The sequence below is a fragment of the Phocoena sinus genome, chromosome 11 (assembly GCF_008692025.1).
Source record: "Phocoena sinus isolate mPhoSin1 chromosome 11, mPhoSin1.pri, whole genome shotgun sequence".
Classification (NCBI taxonomy): Eukaryota; Metazoa; Chordata; class Mammalia; order Artiodactyla; family Phocoenidae; genus Phocoena; species Phocoena sinus.
In genome coordinates this window covers 65,916,428-65,941,948 of record NC_045773.1, presented here as the reverse complement: position 1 = coordinate 65,941,948, position 25,521 = coordinate 65,916,428, and the positions used below count along the sequence as shown (strand labels likewise).

The window sequence follows — 25,521 nt, the reverse complement described above, 5'->3', positions numbered from 1 at the left end:
CTGCACTGGACGGTGCCTGTGAAGGGCCAGCCTTTACCTGTTTGGAATCTGAATTTATTCTCCTGATGGAGCCTCCATTATTTGGCAGACACTCATTTTCCTAAAGGCTCCATTTGGCTTCCCTAAACAAGAATCTCCCGGGAGTTCCCTGGCAGTCCAGTGGTTAGGAGTTCGCGCTTCTACTGCAGGGGTCACAGGTTCAATCCCTGGTCGGGGAACTAAGATCCTGCCTGCTGTGCAGTGTGGCCAAAAAAAAAACTCCTTTCCTGCCGTTCTTCAAATCTAATAACTGAATCCCCGTGACTTCCAGAAGGAAACAGCCAGTGGTATGTGGGACAACCAGTGCTGGGGGATGCCTAGTGTTTGTCGATCTCTGTGGTATAAATACCCCAACCATGGCCAAGTTCACGCTGCCAACCTGACATCAGTGAACACAGAATTGAGAAGAGGTACATAAAATCAGCCCCCAAGAACCACCATGAGCAGCTCCAGTGCACCCCTGTCAGCCCAAGCAAAGGTGTGGCAACAGGGATGAGTAAGGGACTCCTCAGGTACAAACCACCAGCTGGACCTGCCTCACAGGCCCTGTCAGGCCTCCCCTCCCTCACACTTCCCTGAGGCCGCCCTTCCTAACATGCAGGGGGCTGGGGCTCCAGCTCTGGTCACCTGGAGAGGGTGCACCAGTTGGGCGGCTTGAGAGCCAGGCTGAGCAGGTGTGACAGGCGAGCCAGCTGTGACTAATCTTCCTGGTTAGAGCAGCATTGCCTCCTCGTCACTCCCCACCCTGTTAGCTCCCAATTGCCTTTGGGATAAAGTTTAAACTTCTTAGACTGCTGGACAAGGATTGCCCTCATCTGGGCCCTGCCTTGCTAATCAGATCCTCCACGGCATCTGTGCACAAACAAGCCTTACTCACCTCTGTCACCACACCTTGGCTTGAGCTGTTGCCCGCCTGGAATGCCATTTCTCTGCTTTGCCCAAGATGGGGCGGACCCTCATGCCTCAAGACCTGGCTCAGTAGCACCTCCTGGGGCTGGCTTTGCCAGGCTGCTCCTGCCCACGGGCGCTCTCCCTCCTCTGACTCCTGTAGGATCGTGGCTCAGCAGGCCTAGACTTGAACTGTCAGTTAACTTTCAAACAAAACTAAACTGTAAGTTTCTTGAGGGCATGAGTGTCTTAGTTTTCTCTGTTCTCTGTACACACTCAGCAATGTGTTGTAAAGCCTTAATCCATTCCACCAATGAGCACCTATCAAGACATGGAGGAGACGTGGATGGATGTCATGTATCCTGTCCTCAGGAAGCTCATACCCTAGTGAGGGAGGCAGAGCAAAAAAGGGAATGACAATACACTGTCACCTGCAGGTAGGAGCGTAAATTGGTACCAGCTGTTAGAACTGGTTGGCCATTTGCTATTAAAAGGGTGAAAATGTGCACCTCATTTTTCCTGATAATTCCATTATGGATGGATTTAGTCTACATAAAGCAGGCAAGGGGTCACACACTATTACTGTATTGTTTATCTTCTGTATCAATAAAGAGACGTTTCCAGCATTGTGAGAAAAGAATAAAGAAAAAAAATGCCTGGATGGATTGTTCCAGATTTGGAAAGCTGGTGCATATCATTCCCATATGTGTTTTTACTTGTGCTATATATGCATGTATCCATAAAAATATCAAGCTAGATAATTCTGCAATTTCCTTTTTCACTCAAGATTGTTGGCGAGATCCACCCATGTTGATTTAATCTAGCTTAGACTTCTCAGCCTTGGCACCAGTGACATTTACATTTGGTGCCCAATAATTCTTTGTGTGGCGGGGGTGAGGGGCTGCCCTGTGCATGAGAGCAGCGTCCCTGGCCTCTGCCCACTAGATGCCAGTAGCTCACCCTCCACTCCCCAGCTGTGACAAACAGAAATGTCTCCAGACATTACCAGTTGTTCCTGGGACACAGACGAAATCTGGGGTGGGGTCGGGTAGCAGGGGAGAGCAGAAGGCCAAGTCATGCTAGTTCATTTGTTCTCACTGCTGTGTACTATTTCGTCACATGAATGCACTACAATTTATTTTTCTATTCTGTTTTTTGGCCATGCCGTGGGGCTTGCAGGATCTTGGTTCCCCAACCAGGAATCGAACCCATGCCCCCTGCAGTGGAAGCACAGAGTCCAAACCACTGGACCACTAGGGAATTCCCTTTCCTATTCTCCTATTGATGGACTTTGAAGATTGTTCCAGGCTTTTTTTTTTTTCTCTGCTATTACAGATAATGCTGAGTGAAAAGTCCCCACACTCATTTCCTTGAGCCCATATGGGAAAGTTTTTCTAGAATAATTACCTAGAAGTAAAACACAGGGTCATAGGGATGTGTAGCTTCCACTTTTACTAAATCCTGCCAAACTGCTTCCAGTGTATGAAAGTTTTACAATTTTTGTGTAGTCAAAATCACGAGCCTTTCTCTTGTGGCTTCTGGGCTTTGTGACATGCTTCAAACGCCTTTCTCCATTTAAATCTTTGATTTACCTGCAAGTGACTGTAGCTAAAGGGAGGAAAGGAGGAGATGTCCAGTTGTTTCAACACCATTTATTGACGCAGATGACTGAATTATATGCATCTGTGTTTATAAAAGTTAAATATCTTTACAGATTTAGGAATTTTTTTAGGAGTTACACCAACCTGCCAACAGCTCTTATTTCCCGGTAGTGGGGTAATAGAGGTTACCTAGCTACATTCAAAAATTTTCAGCAATAAACATGTTTTACGTGTGTCGTGAAAGAATAATATGTAGTTAGAAAAAGTACAATGGTAGGTGCTTTGACACTAGTCAGCTTGGTGCAAGTTACGGAAACACGTGGAGTGGCTACCTGACTCCCGTGGAGGCTGGGTGGGGTGTGGAGCAGGGTAGGATTTGTCAGGGGAGAGAACAGCTTCCAGATGGGGATACTCCCTACCACAAACACTTTGTCAGCAGCTATTATCAGATAGGCAATGCCTCTGTCACCAGGCAGAGCTGTGGCTTCGAGTTGGGTCACGCCTGAGCAATGGTGGGGCTGAAATGGGCCTTCGTGCACTGGCACAGACAATGACGTCACCTCACAACCGGCAACAGACGGCTGCGTCGGCTGCCCTGCAAGTGGAGCCAGCTGTTCAGGTCACGGTAACACCCAGGAGGACACACAGGCCCAGGACTCCCGCTAGAAAATCCCACTCCCTGTCTGCTGAGTGCCATGGAGGTGAAATCAAAGGTGCATCTGGCCCAGAAATGGCCACCAGCAAAAGACACCCAGAGGTTCTGTTCTATGGTGCCAGGGAAATGGTACAGTCATTGTTTACGACTGTTCCCCCATTGGAATGTCAGCTGCAGGAGGGCAGGAATCTAACCTTTATTTTTTCCCCCATGTTCTCAGTGCCTGACACATCAAAGTTACCCAATAGCTCTTTGTGGAATGGCTGAATGAGGGTGCAAGGTACCCTAATGACTTCCAATTCCCCTTCTTTTTCCCTGATATTTTCACTTTAAAGTGGCAGATGGATGGGGAAACAAATTATCTAGATCATGGCCCTTAGCCATCTTCAATAATCTTTTTTTTTTTTTTTTTTTTTTTTTTTCTGCGGTACGCGGGCCTCTCGCTGCTGTGGCCTCTCCTGCTTGCGGAGCACGGGCTCCGGACGCGCAGGCTCAGCGGCCATGGCTCACGGGCCCAGCCGCTCCGCGGCATGTGGGATCCTCCCGAACTGGGGCACGAACCCGTGTCCCCTGCATCGGCAGGCGGACTCTCAACCACTGCGCCACCAGGGAAGCCCCTTCAATAATCTTTTGATTCTTGTTCCAATTCATTAAATTGCTGTGCATCCAACTTGAATTACACGGCAAGATGGAGCCAAGAGAATCAGAAACTAATTCTCACACTTGTCTCGTCTTAAACTGGGAACTTGCACATGGCAAGGTTTCTTAGGGCAGATAATCTTTACATACTTGGTTTCTTTCTTTGGATGGTCTTTGCTACTGCAGACTGTCGATTGTAAAAACAGGAAACAGGACAAGATGATTTGCAAGTGATTAAAAGATGAGTTATTCACTGACTCAGTCAATAAAGATGAGATGCCTACTGTGTGTCAGGTACCATGCTAGGTGATGGGGACACTGTAGTGCACAAGAGAGCTTGTGCCCTCAAGGACATACAGCCCTGAGCTTTTATTGAGCACTTACTGTATGCCAAGGGCTTTACATATCTTGACTCATTTAGTCCTCACAATGAGGACTGTGAACCTGTGAGATAAGTTCAGAGAGAAAAATAATTTGCCCAAGATTATACCAATAGGAGATGGAGAGGCTGGGATTTGAACTCAGGCAGACTGGTTCCAGAGTCTGTGTCCTTAAGCTTCATGTTTTTTCTCTTGAACAAGTGATACAGACACCAGGCAATGACAAAGCAATGTGACAAGTGCTACCACTGATCAATGTAGATGAGTACCAAAAAAAAAAAAGCACACAGAAGCCACACCTAATCCAAGCTTGGGGATGCTCAGGGAAGATTTAGAGGGAGTGATAGGGAAAGTTGGCCCAGAGGAGTGAGGCAGGAGAAGGCAGGGGGTCCTAGGCAGAGGGAGTATCACGCACAAAGACCAGGAGACAGAGAAAGCAGTGTGCATTTAGAGCAGTGCCACAGAGAAGGAGAGGAAGTGACATGAAGCTACGGAGAGAGGCGCTGAAGAGAGGCTGAGGGAGGGAAGAAGGTAGCTGCTGTAGCCCTTCGTTGGCCTGCTTCTCTCCGGAGGGTGGAGGTGCGTTTCTATACCAGATGATAAGGAAGCAGTGGAGGGGGGCTGGGACCTGGGTGAGGCCCAGCGTGTGCCACACGAGATAAGGCACCAAGTGCCTATCCTACCCATTCTAGTCTTCTTAGTCTCTAACTGATTATATTGTAAGCAATATGACAAATGACACAAATATAATGCAGATTAATTGCAATAACTGCAAATCTTGCAAAAGAGTGGATTTGATGAACTTGACAAATAATGCTAGAAAACTGCTCAAATCTCAAGCAAAGCCACTGAAAAATGTGGATCTGGCAGACTCAGAGGATGACAATAAAGGGAGAGGTGATAAGGTGATCACCAAGGTGATCACTTATAAAAAAGGACAATGTGAATATCAAGAGATTGAGGTCCATAGGAAAACAGGAAGATCTCTTTTTTTTTTTTTGCCACTGAGTGGCATGTGGAATCTTAGTTCCCCGACCAGTGATCGAACCTGTGCCCCCTACAGTGGGCGCTCGGACGTTTAACCACTGGACCGCCAGGGAAGTCCCAGATCTCAAATAGTTTTGAAAAAATTCCCTCTATGATTATGCTGTAAAAATCAGGTGGAAAGAATATTGTAGGATACTAAACATGGTTTCACTCGAAAAACAAACACTTGATTCTTTCTTTGTTATAAGAATTTTTTTTAATTACAAGCTTTTATAATTTCATTCGGTTTTCATGATGAAAGTCCCCATTAGACTTCCTCTCTCCCCGAATCCCCACCATATACAATGAAATTCTGGTCCCCGTTTTAAGTGGATTCACTTTTAGGTGAGCTTTTCCTGGTGTCAACCCTTTCCCTGAGCTAAACAGGCCCTTTGCTCTCAGCAGCCTGGGAGGAAGATTGTGTCACGGTGCCGATTCTGGTATGGGAAGGCAAAATATTTCCTACCATTGTCTGATCCTTACAGGGGCTGATGTATCACGTCACAACTGGGTCTCTTTTCTCTTACCTCCTTAAGAAGTCACTGAGGACAGAATGAAGACAAGAGCCTGTGCTTGGTTTGCCTTCTATCCCTGCCATCATTCCCAGCTGCCAGCCAGGGACCAGACAGCACAGGACAAAACCCCCAGCTGCACACTCTCAACATCCTCACAGGCTGGGCCTCACAACCCACCCTGGGACCCCTGTCAGTCGGCATTCTGGGGCCACTGAGGAATGAAGCACACCAGCACAGGCCCTGAGAACAGCTGTGAGACCTCGTGACTCTTTAATCTTGTGATGCAATCCAGTAGTTTTGAAGAATATTGTTGTCAAGGGCCATATGACGAGTCATCAAATGCATTTGCTCAAAAGTCTATAAACAATGTACACAATCAACCTTCTGCCTACAATTTTAAAATAAAAGCATAACTTTCTAGAGATAGTCTTGGAATGTCAAAGCTGAAAAGAACTCAAGCATATTTAAACAAACTTCATGTTTCAGATGAGGAATCTGAAATCCTAGGCCAGGGGTCGGCAAACTTTTTCTGTAAAGGGTCAGAGAGTAAATAGTTCAGACTGTAGGTCATATGGTCTCTGTCCTAACTATTCAACTCTGTTGTAGCACAAAAGCAGTCACAGACGATACGTAAACAACGTGTGGTTGTGTTCTGATTCAACATTTATTTATGGGCACTGAAATTTGAGTTTTACATTATTTTTCACATGCTACAAAAATACTGTTCTTCTTTTGACTTCAAGCATTTAAAAAGCTAAAAACCCCTTTTAGTGGGCTACACAAACAGGTGGGAGACTGGATTTGGTCCCTGGGCCATAGTATGCTGACCCCTGTCCTAGGCCACTCTGACACCCAAGTGTAGCCTGTAGTGTTATACCTTGTTTATTTGCTCTTTGCTTTGGCCATCCACATCAAAGACTCTGACCTGCTTAACCATAAAATGCACAAGCAAGGAGCTCTATAAATGTTTTCTACATTTTAGGAGTAATATTAAGGTCTGTCAGAAACATATGCCAGGCCACAGTTGCAAGACAACTGATAGAATGCTATATCGTGTATTAAATAAAATCAAGAGAAAAAAATATAATAAATTTGAGAAACTCACTAAATTTGAAAAATAGGCTTTATTTTAACCAGTGGTATTGTATGACATCCTATATGGCATAAATGAATACAGCCAAGTTCATGAGTACAAATAAAATAGAATTTTCCCTCATTCTCTCTTTCGCTTTCTGTTCAGAGAAGTCAGGAGATGGGAGCATTATGCTCAGAAACCAAGGAGCTCTTCCACAGGCTCCGGCTGAGTCCAGGCTCCTGGCGCGTTCAGCCTCTTAACACGTATATGGTCTCATGTGCAAAGACCTTTATGACAAAAATATTCAGAGCAGTATTTCTGTAGGAAATCACACTAGCATTTACAACAAAACATGGCTGATAAAATTCATCCTGCTGTGGATCACGAGGATTTGAACTGCATATAAAGGAGATGAGGCCTCTGCGTTCATTTTCCTTTAAAGAGGGGGCGAATCCCGGGTGAGGTGTGATCACCATCAGCTGCCTCCTTCCTTCTCGCTCCAGTTCACGCGGGGGTCCTACCCTGTCCCTCTGGAGTGCAGGTATCACTGCACTGTGACAGAGAAATGGAAACACCTTGGCCCCAATACAAGATTCTGTCACACAGCCAGCACCTGAAGTGGCTCTACGCTTTCTTCTTTCACAAAAGGTTTAAATATATGGGCCCTTATGTAGCGCAAGATGCCTGAAATTCAGAAAATTATGAAAACAACTCTTCTCCACCCCTGAGGATATTTCATCTTTATAAAGCTGAAAATACAAAATATTAAAATAATTTGCCCTCTCTCCCCATCAAAAGGAATCATATTCTTAATGGATTCCTGCAATATAGAAAATTCTGAAACAAAATTTATTTCTCCACAAACCAAGACCAAGAAGTCAATGTTAAGCTGCCAAGAAGACCCTTTTCCAAAGAAGGGTGGAAAAGACACCTCATTACTTTTTTTAAAAAAAATAACCATATTTAGACAAAGATAGCAAAAGGAGTTTCTGGCCTCATGAGCTTTTATTTTTCACTTTGATTTTCAGCATTTCTTAGCATTGGTTATTGGGAGTGAAGAGAATGACTTGTTCTCCAAAGTCTGAGATATTCCTGGGACAAGCCCTGATCTTTCCTGGTTGACAGCTCCCCCAAAATAGTCTGTTGAAAACCAGATGGCAAGAATGGAAATGCTATACATCCATCTGTTCCATTTCTTCATAGTTTTCACATCAAAAGCACCTGGAGTATCACTTGTGTTCAACACAAAATAGCACTGGGGGCTGAAGAGAGGATGACATCACTTGCCCATAGCATCAGCTGAGGTGACGTGGATTCTGAACTACCCACAAGGTCTTCACTGGCAAACTTGCCTGGCACCAGGGCCTCCGGAAGAGAACAGGACGAGCAACCGTGCATGCTCAGATAGCAAGACGTGCAAAACACATCATCACTCTGCTAGGAATAAAGAGCACGCAGGAAGTACACTGAGAGCAAGAACCAGCTTCTGACTCCTGGGGCCAGTACTTAAGAAACCTCTGCACTGAAGGTGGTGGGTATGCAGAGAAATGGCAACGACGCCTGGGTGGGGGTGTGGGCGTGAGGGAGGAAAAGAGAGAAGCACATATACGCATGCTCACACATGGTGCCTCTGAAGGCTCCCTGGCCACTTCGGGTTCACAAGTGGCCGTCCAACAACCTGACTACTTGCCTGGCTCAGAACTTCATCCGCTGCACTCTCCCAACCAACTACACTTTCTTCTCTCCTTTTAAGGCACATACTTATAGTTTCAGGTACAGCTGCTGAGTTCTGAGAATCACACTGAGCGAGTTCATCACAGACTAGTGCACAGAAGCCGGTTGGTCCTTTTTGGCTGATGCATCGCTGAGCGACAGCTCCAGGTGTGAAGCAACCAGAAGGTGTGAGCCTTCTCTCTATGCCACCGTGGGATGTGGTCAAGTCTAACCTCCACCGTCAAGGTGGGGCCACAGGAGAGGCCAAAATGGCAAAAGCACGACTGGGGTCTGGGATGTTTAATATTTTTCACTTTGCATTTAACAAACCCTACAAGATGGCAGCTCTTGCCCGCCTAGCTGACTCTCACGAACAAGAGCAAGCAGAGGCTGCCACAGAGCATCTGTCACTCCACGTAAAGTCACTGTGATAGTTTGCTCATAATCTCTTACCCTCCACAAAGTCAGACACACATAACACACACACACACACCCCTTCCACCATGGAGGAAATCTTTGCGACAAGAGGCACTTGAATGATATTTGGAGAGTTCCCATGAAAAGGCCTTCCCCTCACAGTGAAGTGGGATCAACGGAACAGAAACCAGATACTCAAGACTCCATCTCTTCTTGGTCAAGGGGTGGTGGCACAAAGCTGATGACTTCATCGTAGGTCAGGCCTAGAAATTGGGAAGGAAAAGTACGACGTGAGAGTTTAGACTATGCACTTTGCTGGCAAGCATCCTAACTTCTAAGCTCAAGATCCTTCCTCCCTGTTCAGGCCGCTGGTTCGATGGGCTACTTCAAATAATTGCCTCATTGCTTGTGTGTAATATCCTAATGGAACGTGTGATTACACAGAAGTTCAAGGATACATATAAAAGAACCATTTTTCTTGTTTCTTTCATCATCTAGTGCCTCCTCTTTAAAGCTCTGGAGAAGATGCTCAAGAGTAGCAAAGCAATCCCACACGCTACAGCAACAGATAATCCTGGCTTTTGGGATTTAACTCGAGTTCTGAATTTGTGTTTTATGGAGAGAATATGAGATTGGGCATGGGAGACCTGGGTTCCATTTCTGGCCGCATCCCTAACTATGTCTAAGGTAAGAGACATGATATAAACTCTCTTTGCCCCAATTCTATCGCTTGTAAAAATTCCCTATTCCCTACTTAGCTCAGAGAGATGGTATAAATGCAGAAATTCTGAGAACCTCAAAGCTCTATGCAGACGTGAGGGGCTGTGCACAAAATCAGACCAGACAGAAGCATCTCAAAGGTCCAGAGTGTCGTCATCTACAACAGACAGTTTCCATCAGAGGAGCATACTCATTCTGCATTAGAGACCCTCATTACAAGTTTTAACGAGCTGGGTAGAACCAGAAAAAATTCCACCCCCACCCCCACACAGCTTTTGGATAGTGGTTCGCTTAGGAAAGATTTTTAAATCTAAGTTCTCAAGCTAGATGCTATGACTTACTTTTCCATTCATCTATAAGGAGGTCCCTGCTTTCGAAAGACTGATCGTAAGGATCAGCCACTGGTTCATCGTCAGGATCATGGTACTGGGCAAAGTAGGCATGTGCAAGGGCTTGCGCTGCTGTAATTCTCTTATCTGAGTCCAACACAAGCATCTTCTCCAGCAAGTCGACAGCTATCAGTACCACAGATTGGAAGGAAAAAAGAAGAGTTTTTAACACGTTACCAAAAATTTATGCCTTATTAAGCAAACACACAGTTTTGACCCTTCATACCCAAACAAAGAATTCTCCAAAGTGTCTGATCTAGGATATATTACTCCTTTCCTCCTTTAAACATATACATGTGTGTGCATGCTTGCATGCGTGTATGGATGGGTGGGTGGATTTTGTATTTTTTAAGAATATATTACTGGGACTTCCATGGTGGCGCAGTGGTTAAGAATCCACCTGCCACTGCAGGGGACATGGGTTCGAGCCCTGGTCCAGGAAGACCCCACATGCCACGGAGCAACTAAGCCCATGCACCAAAACTACTGAGCCTGTGCTCTAGAGCCCTCGAGCCACAACTACTGAAGCCCACGTGCCTAGAACCCGTTCTCCGCAACAAGAGAAGCCACTGCAATGAGAAGCCTGCACGCTGCAACTAGAGAAAGCCCACGTGTGGCAATGAAGACCCAGTGTAGCCAAAAATAAATAAATAAATAAATAACCCCCCCCAAAACTAGAGAATGTATTAGTAAAGAGAATTTTAAAAAGTAACAGACTGTGTTTGAACAAGCTTCTGTGGAATGTCAGTGTCAAACTGCTACCACTATGGTCAAAATGTCAGAATGAAAGTCCATAACTAAAGTAATCTACAAGAGATAAGTAGGGCCGGTTTCTTACTGTTTTGTCCCTTCTGTTTATTTACATAAGGCAAGTGAATATTCATCTCATGGATCTAATGAACAAATTGAGGATTTTTTATGGGTGTGTGGACGAGACGTGGTATTTGGATAAAATCATTATGAGCGATTTCAGTATACAAAATAATAGGACAGTGAATAGTCATATGCCCACCACCAACAATTAACCTTCTGTATTTCTTTATCTATATATACATATATTTTTTGCCAAACCATTTAAAAATAAAATTAGAGATGTGAAACTTTACCTCTAAATATTTCAGCATACAGATAGCTTCCTACACAATCATAAAACTGTTATAACATATGACAAATATATAATTCCCAAATAGCATCTAAAATCCAGTACATGTTAAAATTTCAATTACCCTAAAGTTGTTTTTTATACCTAGTTTGTTCAAACCAGGATCCAATTAAGGGCCATGCAATGCATTAGATTGAGTTTCCTTAGTCTCGAAATAATCCCCCCACTTCTAAACCCTATTTTTTCCTAACTTTGACCTGAAAATACCCACCCCCAGTTATCTTGTGCTATCTTGTACTTACACCCTTGTTTTCCTCTATTCCCTGTATTTCATGAACCCTGTTAGATCTGAAAATTTGGTAAGAATTGGGTTATAAATATTTTTGGAAAGAATATTTCATAGGTGATGCTATGTACTTAATGGTACATTAAAGCCATCTGTCCCATTAATAATGATGCTAAAATTTGATCACCAGGTTAAAATGTTTCTTTTTTGCCCCAAGAAAGTACCCAGTAGGACACACCAGGTAAATATCAGTTTCTTTCACTTACAGCTTTCAGCATCCATTGATTTTTCCTTCCCAGCAACTAATTCATTGGGGGGGGGGGGGTCACAAAACAGTGGGGTTTTTGTTTGTTTGTTTTCTAATTCTTACAAATGAGGATGTTTTGAGTTTCAGAATGGTGGCACTTGGGAGGACAAATAGTGACATTTCGACAGTTATCACTTTGGTGTAACAAAGGCGTTCGAGGCTTTGCAAATTATCGATGTCTCCTTAAACGTGGAAGTGGGCAGGGATGGGTAGTGAAGGGGAGGACTGTTTCCTGAAGAGACCCATGCTGCATACACTGGAGGATGTAAAAGACCCCTGTCCTGCAGCCTCAATTCCAGAGTAATCCAAAGGAGAAATGTGGGTTTCAGAGGACTACAGGAACAAAGTGAATATTTATGTGTCAAGTTCATAAGTTTACACTTTAAAGCATTGGGAAAATTGCCTAGATATATATTTCTTCTTCTCTACTTAGAAAGAATAACCTTATCAGGTGTTGTTTGGGTCATATGATGAGTCTTTGCCACCCCCAGGGTAGAAAGAACCATATCCTTATAACCAATACCTTGATTAAAAAATAAGATCAAGGTTAAGAAAAAGATTCCTCTAAGATCTTGACAGATACAAATACACACACTCCATCAAAGGGCAATTTAAGTTTTACTTCATGTTTTGAGGATAAGGGTGAAACATGAAGTCAGTAATGGACAAAATAGAGCTGTCAATATTTACACTGTTAGCATATTCCTTCTCGGTTAACATGCTGGGCACAAGTTCCTGGTCAGTAACACCATGTTCTGCCTGCAAGAAGAGACTCTGTATGACATCACTGGGCAGTGGACTGATAGGTCTGTTTAAAGTTTGAGAACTGCAGTGCTGAGCAACAGATGGCTCAAAGCCTCCTTCAACTCACTAGCAGCCTGCAGTACTAAGTGGTATCCAGTTCTTCTGAATGCTTAAATGTCACGATTCCAGAGAAGGGGGACACCTATCAGGATAGATGTGACCCAAATAAGCTGCTGGGACACACACATATTCCCCCTTCCTTGGAAAAATGAATTAACAAATCTCTTTGAGTCAGCCATCAGGAAGTCAAACAGTAAGCATTGCCATGTCAAAACGTGAGCTGATATGATGAAAAAACTCATAACAGAATGACAGACAGGGAAGCGACCAGCATACAACATAATTTCCCAACATCCTACAGTACTTATGATTCAAAGAGAGCTTCTCACAGACCCTTGAACTAGATAACACAGTATAAACAAATCATACAAAGCCAACCACAGCATACCAGGGCAGATGCAAACCTAAGCCAACCCCGGCAGAGTTCTGTATACCCCTGATGAGTTTGTGGATTTATTCTTCGACGTGAGAGTGATCCAGCTGAGATCTGACATACTCTCCATCTCAAAGGCCGACATGGACTCATCTATAGCTGCCTAACACTTGAAAGAGTGTGAGCATCTCTGCTATTGTAAGAATTATCACAGTAACACTAAACTGCTCTCAAACAATCACCGTGGATGAAGTATTTAAAAAAGTAAAGCCACTTAGCCTTCACTCCAACTTCTAAAGAGGCTGTCATGGGTGTCAGCTCTCAGAAGGATAAAACTAAACCTGAAGCCCGGTTGCTGGGACCCTTAAGCAGAGGGATGACCAAAACTGAGATTTAAAAACATACTACTAAGGGACTTCCCTGGTGGCGCAGTGGTTAAGAAGAATCCGCCTGCCAATGCAGGGGACACGGGTTCAAGCCCTGGCTCGGGAAGATCCCACATGCCGCGGAGCAACTAAGCCCATGCGCCACAACTACTGAGCCTGTGTTCTAGAGCCCGTGAGCTGCTACTACTGAGCCCGTGCGCCGCAACTACTGAAGCCTGCGCGCCTAGAGCCCGTGCTCTGCAACAAGAGAAGCCACCACAATGAGAAGCCCATGCACCACAACAAAGAGTAGCCCCCGCTTGCCACAACTAGAGAAAGCAAGCACGCAGCAAAGAAGACCCAACACAGCCAAAAATAAATAAATAAATAAAATTTAAAAACAACAACAACCAAAAAACATACTACTAAGATACAATCTTCAGAAAAGTAAGAAGGTTGATTGTACTATTATCACAGCATTGCTCCCCTCCTGTCATAGAGAGGTCCTGGTCTGATTTCTCTGTGTCTGTCATTAAATAGCACTGTCCTGTGTCTTCTCCTAGAGTCAGGGAATTAGAGCCTCAGGCAATAACACTTTGGGGGGCCAAAAAAAGTAGATATCAGCCCCCGGTTTTAAGGAACAAAGCAACTCTTTTTTAGCCAAGGCAGTACACATCCTGCAGCTGCCACTGTTATGTCCCTTTGCCAAAGATCCTGGAAGTGATGGTGGCAGGAACGAATATGGAGCCATTCCTTAAAGTCTGGGGTGGCAAATTAGCTTCGCAAAGAGAGAATGGTTAAGTCTCTAAGGGCAAAAGAAGAAGAGGGGGAGGGAAAAGTACCTGAGGATGATGGGACCTGTAGGTAGAGCAGGGCACACTGCAGGGAGCGCCTGGGTGGGTCTACTAACCACCATCTGTGCTTCGGTTGTTTTCTCCCTCAGTGAGGGACACCGCAGAACAATAGTAGTGGGCTTCCCTGGTGGTGCACTGGTTAAGAATCCGCCTGCCAATGCAGGGGACACGGGTTCGAGCCCTGGTCCGGGAAGATCCCACCTGCCGCAGAGCAACTAAGCCCATGCGCCACAACTACTGAGCCCACGTGCCACAACTACTGAGGCTGCATGCCACAACTACTGAAGCCTGCGGGCCTAGAGCTCATGCTCCACAACAAGAGAGGCCATCGCAATGAGAAGCCTGCACTCTGCAACGAAGAGCAGCCCCTGCTCGCTGCAACTAGAGAAAGCCCGCGTACAGCAATGAAGACCCAACGCAGCCAAAATAAATTAAATAAATAAATACATAAATAAATCTATTAAAAAAAAAAACCCAACAGCAGTGGTGAACGACTCACAGGCTTTTCTCTGTTCCTCTTTCTTCCTGTATCCCTCAATCTGTTCTCCTAGCGTTCCCATTATTTCCTCTCCTTTCCTCACTGTCCCAGCCTATTTCCCCATTCAAATTCTGTGATCATATAAATATATAAGCATGTCATGAGACTGAAAAAAAAAACTGATAATACAAACACGGATAATAAATGGCATTATTTACCTCCTTCCAAGATTTAATTAATGGTATGATATTTAGTCAAAAGGAAAAACTCTTCTTCAAATACCTAACTTATGTCATAACCAATATTGAATATATTGATATTGAATCCATTAGATGAGGATATGGTCAACTTACCCAAGGGATTGGCACCAATAAATACATTTGCAAAGTTCATCTTTGGCATCTGGGTCAAAGACTGAATGTAGTTTCTTGCCTGTAAAACAGAGGGTTTTCAAAATGGCTTTGTTCAGTATTGTTGCTGCTCTCAAAGAGTCTGGGTCCTGTCAAAGAACGAGTGTTAACTGACAGGGTCTGCTAGCTTCAATGTTTATGAATATCACTGACATTCTTTAAATACTTCTCTCTTACTGCCAACCTAACCTCCTTATTTACGATCAGCACCTTTATTTACTCCTGCTATCACTCACAGTTAAATTTCAAGTGAACAAAAATGCGAACCAATTAAGTTCTCTTTCATTAGCATTCTGGTCACAGGATCAGAAGTTTAAAAAGATATCTAAGGGCTTCCCTGGTGGCGCAGTGGTTATGAGTCCGCCTGCCGATGCAGGGGACACTGGTTCGTGACCCGGTCCGGGAAGATCCCACATGCTGCGAAGCGGCTGGGCCCATGAGCCATGGTCGCTGAGCCTGCACGTCCGGAGCCTGTGCTCCGCAACGGGAGAGGCCACAGCAGTGAGAGGCCCGCGTACCACACACACACACAAAAAGATATCTAAGAAGTAGACCTTTCTGAGACAGCCTTCCTAAAATAGCTGCAGTTGGCATAGGGACTGGTTTCCCCAAAGAAAGTCTAGGATCAATTGTCTTTTGATGGTGCTGATCTCAGCAGGTACTCTTAGTATATGAAAAGGATATCAGTATTAAGCCTTCCTAACAAAATATTCATGGTGACAAGAAAGTAACCATAAGCGTTATATATATTATTCTAAGAGGTTCAAACACATTTTAAAAATACTAAACCAATTTAATAAGAGTAATAAAGAATAGTGGATAAGTTACACAGCCTAGGCAGAAATCCTTCCCCTACCACCTATAAGATACATCTTCTTGGGCAAGTCTTAACTAGCATATCAATGACCTCATCTGTAAAATATTAGTATTACTATTAGATATTAGTATTTGGCTTGCCTATACCATATGGTTATTGTGATACTCAAGCAAGATAAAACTCATGAGAGCTTCCAACTAAAATTGTGACACACAAAAATTTATATACCAATATAGGTTTTATAAGTTTGATCCTTGGGGTGGGACAGGCCTGAGTTTGAATCTTGACTTTACCACTTTGGGTAAATTACTTATTCTCTTTTAAGTCTTTAGTTCTTCATCTATAAAACAGGGTTAATAACAGTGCCTACCTCACAGGGCTGGAGTGAGGACTACCGATAACAAAGCAGTACCTCCTTAGCGTGGTACTTGGTTCAGAGGGAGAGCTCAAATTAAACATTAGCTGCTATCACTGTTGCCTTTAGAAAGGAAAGCCTGACAATTTCCGGACTTCATTCTAAGGAACTTAAGGTGCTAATAAATACTTTCAAGGACTGACAGCTCTAATCAAGGCAAAGCCAAACACTGGTCTTGAGAATAATCATATAAACACAAATGTAACTCATAAATGTGTGCTTCAGATATTAGGTATTAAAATAAGTTTATGACCTTCCCTGTTTCAAAGAATAAATCCCACTATCAGTCCATCTAAGTAGCTGAGGTAAAACTTCTTTAAAGGTATGCATTATAGTTATGTATGTACGTATATTCACACACATACAAGGTTAGAAAAAGTTTTAGCTGCTAGGGCAACTTCACCTTTTTAAAATTTATATATATATATATATAAATTATATCTATAATATTAATACATATAATACAATATTATGTTATTTTCAGGTATATAACAGTGATTCAAATTTTTATAGATTATATTCCATTTAGAGTTATTTATAAAATATTGGGTATATTTCCTGTGCTGTATAACCTATCCTTGTAGCTTATTTATTTTATACATAGTAGTTTTGTACCTCTTAATAACTTCATATTCTTAGTCATTGTATGCAGAGCAAGCAGGAGAGGCCCACTTTCAAAAGCAGCTGAGAATCTTTCTGATTTGAAAAGAAAGCTCTAGGAATTGAATTATCGACATGCCTGTTATCCCTTCCTACTTGAGCATGTAGATAAAAGAATGAAGGGAAAACAGAGTTAAGAGGCCTGTCTCATGCAGAGAACAATCTTCCCTATAATAAGCTAAATAAAAAGACTACCTGAATAAAGCTGTGTTGCCAACCTGATTCCCAAAAAGATTAAGGGCACCTTAGAAAGAAGTGCCCCAATCATCTCTGATGATAAAACCAGAGTTAGATTGGTAAAAAAGGCACCTAACCCTATCTAAGTGTTCAAATTTATTTTATATTATTTGCATATCTTCTTTTAAATATAGTCCTTACTAGCATTAGACATTTTTTAGGTTTGTTTGTTTTTTCTTTTTAAATGAAGACTCTTCTTTTGGTCATTAAAAAAATGGATGAATAGGAAAGGATGTTAATGGCCTTCAGTTAATACACCTCCAGCTGAAAATCATTAGGTGGTAGCATACCCTGACTGTAGGCATAGAATCCTAGGAAAACACGAACTTCCTCTTGAGCACTCAATTCATAAAACTCAAATATAAAAGTAACATCATTTTCTAAGTACAAGCCTGTAAATTATATTCTCAGTTCACAGGATTGGGTGACCTTTTCTCCCAAATGTCAACATTCTGTTATAGCACACAGGCAGTCTTTGCCTTAGTAGCCCTCAAGGCACATGCAAGCATTCAGTGACATTGAAAACTGTGTTGGTTATACAGTGGCAATAAAATGAGAATGTGGCCCTCTGAATGAGATATCCCTGCACCGTCTATTTGTCCTCACCTCATGGCTTGGCATCCTGTTAATGAGATAAGCAGGGGGAGTCCCCGTCAGACGCATAATCTGCTGAAGCTGGTTAATATCTTAGACGCCTAGTCAAGGGCATTGTTAAGCATACAATGCAAGAAATAACTTTCAACTCAAGTTTTAAAAAAGGCCAAAAAGCCACCCCCAAACAAACAAATAGCCTACTTCCACCCATCCCGCCCACCCCAGGCCAGAGCCCAACGCTGCATGTGAAATCATGCTTCTGTGAATGGCATGAGAGTTAGTAGGCATGTGGCCAGTGACCGGCCATGTGGAGAAGAAAAACTTTCTTTTGGTTTTAGCATCATCTTTAACATTAAATATTTAGGCTCCCTGGAAAGAGACTGCCCCTTGGATCCAGGATGCCAGCCAGAGAACTGTTTTCAAGTACTGATGGCCAAAACGTGTTTGCTTGTGGGGTAAATGGAGAGGATTCAGAAAAGTTTGACTCAACTTTGGATATAATAAGATGTCCAATATATCCATTTAAGGTAGAGGTTAAATTTTTGTGGCACAGGTTCAGGTGATTCTCCAAAATACCACCCCTCCTAAGGTAAGACCAAGGTGGTATGTGGGTTGATAAGCAGTGCCAAGTTTCAAAGACAGTAGTTAGTGATACATTTAAAATACATGCCACAAACACACAATGGGAAGTGACAGGGAGATGGGGGGGAAGTTAGAAGCTAATGGCAGAGACAAAACAGAAGTCACAAGCTGCTGACAGCATTACAGCATGCCACAATGATTTCTCCCACAAGTCTCTTTAACAGGTGAACAGACTGACTTTTGCTTAAAAACATCCTGGAGGAAGTTAGCAAAACACTCTGCAAGTATCTGACAAAGGCAGAACTATGAGGCTTTCCAAATGTATGCGCACGTAGGTAAGTTGTACTCTAAACTTCTCTCATTTAGCTGTCCCATCAATTTTAACACAAACACTACAAGAATTGTTAGTTTATCATGTGTTGCTTATTAAAGTAGAGTGATAGGATTTTTAAAATCCTCAACACAATTCAATAAAAGCCTTTTCATATTCCCTTTGCTGTTATCTATTAATTCTCTCCTTCTGTTGTAGCATAATTTTCAATAAGTACCTGAATCAAGTAATTTCACTTCTTTGTGGCTTCTCTCAATGATTTTTACACTTTAGCTCATCCTCTGAACTCAGATTCCCTAGTGGTCAGATTACTACAAACACATGTTCAAGGCTGGCTATTAGGAAAGAGCTGGGGCCATGAGCTCCACCCTGCCGTTCATTCTCCCTGGCCCAAAGACAGAAGCCAGCAAATTCAAAAGGTGGTATGAAGTTCTTTTAACATTCTCAATAAAGTTTAGATTTACCTCTAAATAAATTACATAACAAACTACTTTGCATGCCAAGAGAAAGAACAAAAGGGGGTCAATAAGTAAACCAGCAATAGGAATACTAGCTGGGTTTTAAATGTTAAAATCCTGTCACCTTTCTCTTCTTTCTTGTGAACAATAACTTGGCCTGCACATTTTCTGTTTGTTGTTTTTTTTTTTTGTCTCCTTTAGTCAAATAGGTTATTGTATCCCCTTTTTGTCTGGAAGTTAGGAAGAAAATATTTCCAGAGAAAAATGTGAGAGTGAGTCAGTGAAAGGGCTTTTGCAATATGATTTTTTTTTGGTCCTTTCACTGATTACTATAGGTAGTGGGTCACCAACAAAAAAAATTCCCTCTCCTTACATCCATCGTGACCCATTTATCCCCTTTCTCATGGCACATGCTAACTTGTTCTCAGTCAACCCATCTATTACTGCACTCTCTTACTCAGAATGTCCTATTATTTATTGACTGAATTCCATCAATCAATAAATAATGGCATCACTTCTTCACTACTTTTCAGGAGTAACGAAAATAGCCATTGGCTTTCTCTGTTTACTACATTCCTCCACTAATGAATTTTTCTTTTCACTTTGAAAAGCTTTAAACCATTTTATTCACCTGGCTTTGTTATTTATGCATCATGTGTTCCACAAATCATGTGCTTCTAAGATAAACTAGTACTTGAGCAGTATCACTAACATCAAATTAATCTTGTCTACCCTTTTCAATGTTTAAATTACTTTTATGCAGTAGTCGTAACTATGCAGGAGGAAAAAACACCATTTTCTTATTTCTATACTCAATACAATATTACTTAACTTCTGTATTCTGATACTCAATGTTATTATGCCCAACTCTATACTAGAGCTGTTGAAATGTATGATGTGCCCTATATCACATAAGATAAAGACATTTCATTATTAGGTCAGGCACTTAGTGTTGTTTCTTTCTTAAAAAAAAAAGATGGATTAATGACAGGTAAACATGATCATTTTACCCACACTTTTTCTTTTAGAAATTCTTGCGACTAACAGCACGTACCTATAGGGCAGATGGCTGAGGGTGGGCGAGAAGACTGAGAAAGAGCTGCTAGTGGCCACCCCCAGACAGGGAATGCATTTGCTATCTCAGTCTCGTGAGCACTATTCATTAATAAACGGAGCTCCTCCCCAACCCCACTCCCTTGCCCCATGTCCTCTCTATTAGCCAATCTTTCTAAGCAAATGCATTTAAGACAAAAAAGCACCATCCTCTCTAAACATCATCCCATATCTTTGATTCACTCCAACCCAGCTTTCTGCATTTCATAAAGCAAAAGGAAACACTCCCTCAGGCTGACACTGTGGTTGATAACTCTGACAATGACTTTCAAAACAGTGTGCAGTCGTGAGATTAAAGTTTAGAACACATTATCAGAACATCTGGGATGTATGCTCAGCTCTGTCAAGTGACTCAGTGCGTGACTTGGGCAAGTCACAGTCTTTCTGTGCTTTTGCTTCCTCATCTTAAATGAAACAAATTAAAAGCCTGCCTCTGGCTACCCAGCAGTCTTTCCAATTGGGCAGTCAGAAACGCTGGGAGGAGAATCCAGAAAGGCACAACTGGAACTTGGCTCCACAGCTCTTTTTCCCTTTTATCCAACTGCCTGGCAGCAGACAGAAGGGAAAGGGGAGAAAGACTGGGCTTTCATGATTTCTCTCACGCCTCTGGCCCAAGAAAATGACCAACAGCAGGAAATGAGAGCCCAAGTAAGCCAGAGTCATATTCCCATGGCTTCTCTCTAAATGCCTGCTTAGAAGCAGGAAGGCATTAGCTCCAAAGCTTTTTCTCAGGTTACTCAAACTTGTAATTACAAAGGCAGGCTGTGGGAGAAGGATTTACAACCCTACTCCTGTGTATCTGAGGTGTCAGGAGTGGGGCTGTTACCTCTGATGGTCTGGAGACTGGGTAGAGAGGGACCCCTGTGGGGGATAGACATCTTACACAAGATGTGCGAATTGTCTATTCTAAAATAATAAAAAGAAAGTAACTTCTGGAAAAGGGCAAGAGAATGGAGATAATGCACATTTCATTCTTTTAGTGATAAAGCTAGACTAATACATGGTGAAGCTCATGCTCTGAGGATAAACACTAACCAAAAAGTGAAAGGAGACCTTGAGTATATGTGAAACTGAGAAAGATGAAGTCAGGGCTGGACAGTGGAGACAACAGATTTTCCATTAATCTCTTGGAATGAATTAGAATCTCAAATCTCATTTACTGGCATACTACTGCCCAATACAAGCTCCTATGCTCTAGTATTACATACCCAGATAGAGAGAAAACAAAACACACCCATGCATGTGAGCAGGCAGGTACACACAGACACACACACACACACACACACCCTTCATCTTGGAAGTCAGCACACAAAGGGCATATGTGCTTACAAACATACCCGGGTCAAAGTACAGACTGACAGAAGGGAAGTGGCAGAGGCTCCCAACAGGGCAGATTATTACAATCAAAGCAACAACTCACAGACTCTGAGGAGATTTTCTTCAAAAGCTCAGCCCCTGGGGTTCCAACGAGTCTTAAAATGAGCTTCAACTGATCAATATCTAATGGTGGACTATAAAGGAAAATGTTGGGACAAAATAAAAATGAAAAACAAACAACAAACAAAACAAACAAAATACCCCAATAACAAAAATTAAAAACCCCAAACCAAGCCAAAATGGTGAATTCGTCTAGGTCAAGCCTTCTGTAGGATGGTCACTTCAAGTAGAACATGCTCCTCCTGTACAAAGATTCAAAATGCGACCACACACATACCCAACTTATATTCATTTTATGCTTCTGTCAACACCCCCTATCAGTAAAGTGAAGCGACTATAGCTGCGTACTTAGATGCCAAAGACAGCATGTGAAAACACAAAAGCATCACTCAGTCCATATGCTCAGCCCACACCTACCTCCTTACCTTCCACCAAAGCACCAGTAGCCAGTCAAGCAAAGAGCACCAGTCAGCAGAAGGCCACAGAGAAGAAAGAAGCAGAGAGCATAGGAGCTAGGGATGTACAAGCCTACCTGTGAATATTCCCCTAAGACTTGATCTAAGGAGCCTGTAATACGACAGGGGCTTGGGAACCTCCCGGGGCCTAACCACTTGAGATGTCCTCCAGAAAACCTCTCTGTCCACACTGACTATGGTAAGCAGAGAAGCATTTGTAAGCGATAGTCAGCCAGCAGAGGGCCCCACCACCTCACTGCATCTGCACAGCCTTCTGGAGCGCCATAACATAGAGCATATGAGGCTTCAACTTTATAAATGCATTAACAAACCTCACGCATCCCCAGAGCTCTAAATAATAGGCCACAAGGCCCAGACCTTTATTGTGGCAGCCAACTCTTCTGTGCATATTCACTATGTATGTACATGTATTGACCAGAAGACAGAAACTTTCCATTTGTTCTTACTGCTTTTAGCCTTGCCTAAAAAGCTAAAAGGAGAGAAAAAAAATCTTATAAAATAGCTTTCAATATTCTCTATGAAAATTTGAATAGCTTATCCATGTCTGTATTGACATTCAGAGGGAAAAGGAGGGGAGGATGACTATCTTCTGATTCCTGTAAAAAAAAACCCTGTCAGGTTTTTTGCATTATCAGATCCTTCTCAACTTCAGGTGTCGGCTTGAACGTCACCTCCTCAGAGAGGCTTCCCCCAACACTCTATGGAAGAAGCGCTGTCCTGTTATTCTCCACCTCAGCACAGTGCGCTCGTCACAATCTATAATTGCTTAGTTTTCTTACTGTCTGTCACCTCTACTGATCTATGAGGAGAGGGGCTGCTCTGCCTGTTCACCACTTATCCCCAGTGCTTAGCCTAACATCTGCTACGTGGTGGGCACTCAAAATATTTAAGGAGGTACGGCAGGATGGAGAGGAGAGAGAATGCAAGAAACTATTTCTGTTTATGATTATACATATGAAGGCAGTACAGTGCAACTTAAAAATAATGGCCTCTGCAAGCCAGAGTTGCCTGAGTTACAGGAATTGGTTACGCAATAATATCCTGCCCCATTCTTTTTTTTTCTCCAGATATGGAATTGGCTTAAACACAACAAAATTCTAGACAGGAGTCAGCAAACCCCAATCTGCTGTCTGTTTTGAAAATAAAGTTGTACTGGAACACAGCCATGCTCATTGTTTATGTATTGTCTATGGCTGCTTTCAACTTACACAGCAGAATTGAGTGGTTACAACAGAAACCGTATGGTTCCCAAAGCCTAAAATATTTACTATGTGGCCCTTTAAGAAAAGGTTTGCAGAACCCCATCGTAGACTCAAACAATTTATGTTCTATACAAAATAAATTAAAAGGAAGTCCCCTCACAGAAGTTACTTCTGAATTAAGAATAGTAAAGAATAACACTGTAAATCAACTATACTCCAATATAAAATAAAAATTTAGGGCTTCCCTGGTGGCGCAGTGGTTGAGAGTCCGCCTGCCGATGCAGGGGACGCGGGTTCGTGCCCCGGTCCGGGAAGATCTCACGTGCCGCGGAGCGGCTGGGCCCGTGAGCCATGGCCGCTGGGCCTGCACGTCCGGAGCCTGTGCTCCGCAGTGGGGGGGGCCGCAGCAGTGAGAGGCCCGCGTACCGCAAAAAAAAAAAAAAAAAAAAAAAAAATTAAAAAAGAATAGTAGAAAATTTTGTCCTCTGCAAATGGCAAAAATCAATGTGTTCTGGAGGCTAAAATTTCAATACTGATTTCTTAATTCAAGGTGTTGTCAAGAAAACAATTTTAAAGCATACATTAATGGGGACGGAGCAAGCAGTGGGGACAGATACCATCTTGCTCTAAAATAATCAAATTAACTGTATTACAACAGAATTTAGTATAGGATCCTCTTTGCTCATTTGAAATGATTCAGTTTACAAAAATTTAGTTCCCTCACATTCTTAAGGAACAAATTTAACAGGGTAGCTATCGCACAAGATAAAGTATATCACATATGAGAAAAAAACTGGACTACTTGAATTTTCAAACAGGTAGTTTTACAAAAAATGCATCAAAATTGATCTCTAGAAATAATACTAGTGAGATTGACACTCTTATATAAAAGACTTCTGACTAATGAAAATGAGAATAAAGTTTTATACTCCCTCTGAGGAAGACTCTGGGCAGTTTCTCAAGTGTCTTAACTTCACCCCAACATACCTGAAAAGTATGCCACTTCCACTGGTCACAGTGGTTATGACAACAATGACCTGGGGGACCCCATGTCGTTCTCCTGCCTCAGCCAGTATGAAACAACCTCAGGCCTGAGGAATAAAGCCCCAATTCCTCAGCCTCAAATTCACGGCCTTCCCTGATGTGGCATCAAGACTCTTTTCTGACTCTCCCTCCAACTATTCTTCCTTAATGCACTCAATGCTTCAACTCACACCAACTATTCCAGGCACTTTTAAGCTTCCAACTTCTTATTTCTCCAAGTCATAAAGAGGAATACCCTCCATCCTCCCCTCCTACCAAACCTTTTCTTTCCCTATTTACTCTTCAAAGTCCTGTTCAAACAAGAACTCTGCCATGAAGTCTTCCTGGACATCCTGAGTTTGAATTAATTTCTGCTTCTTCTCAGTAACTTATTTATACCTCTATTATAGTATTCTTATCACTACACCTTGTTTTATAAGCAGAGAGCAGACATTTGTTCAAGTGACTCCTATAGCTCACTTTCTGCTGAGTATGATCATTCTGGTTTGGAGGACAGGTACCATCTTACCTCCAGCACTTTCCACTGAGTAGCTCAATAAATATTAACTTGAAAAGACTTCCTGTAATATGCTTTCCAACTCAGCTCCACCCCTCTGTCTTGCCCTGAGAAATCTAGAATGACCATACTCTAATGGAAAGTCTATATACAAAAAAGAAGTCAAGAAAAGTTGCTTCATTTCATATGCAAACGCCCCATCTGAAGTGTTTACACCATAAAGAGTATATAAATACAGTGCAATGAGTGTGTAAGGGGTATGGACAAAGAGCTGGTACAGCATGACAGCCAATACTTAGGAGATTAGTAAACACACAATGCAAAATAAAAATCTACTTAGTAGCTAAAAGCACTTGCATGAAGGAAGTCAAAGCATGCAAACTTCATAGGAAATCACCATAGGTTCTCCAAGAGCTGGCAAATCCATTGAAATACAGGTCAGTCTTCCAATAATACCAGCTACTGTAAGGCCACTACAATTTGTCCAGGCAGTTAAGGCCAGAAGGAGCTTCAAGTAGCTATATAAGCAGAGCAAAGCAAAATTTACCACATTATGACAATTA

General features: G+C 42.6%; 1 protein-coding gene across 4 annotated transcripts in view; it reads right to left on the bottom strand.

Annotated features, from left to right (window-relative positions):
- Positions 1 to 6,388: 6,388 nt before the first annotated feature.
- The window catches only part of MAPK14 (mitogen-activated protein kinase 14), a 73,390-nt gene continuing 54,257 nt past the window's right edge, over positions 6,389 to 25,521 (bottom strand). Inside the window, exons 9-13 of one of the 4 annotated variants that reach the window (XR_004352342.1) lie at positions 21,724 to 21,803; positions 15,040 to 15,118; positions 10,010 to 10,183; positions 9,744 to 9,825; positions 6,849 to 9,211 (exon numbers count right to left, since the gene is read on the bottom strand). Coding sequence is in view for 3 of the 4 variants with exons in the window: in XM_032650217.1 (XP_032506108.1) it covers positions 9,144 to 9,211; positions 10,010 to 10,183; positions 15,040 to 15,118; positions 17,832 to 17,911 (401 nt within the window). In the remaining variant the exon portion in view is untranslated. Of the gene's footprint in view, positions 9,212 to 9,743; positions 9,826 to 10,009; positions 10,184 to 15,039; positions 15,119 to 17,831; positions 17,912 to 21,723; positions 21,804 to 25,521 lie in introns of those variants that run through there. The other 3 variants (XM_032650217.1, XM_032650216.1, XM_032650218.1) reach the window with 3 other exon arrangements.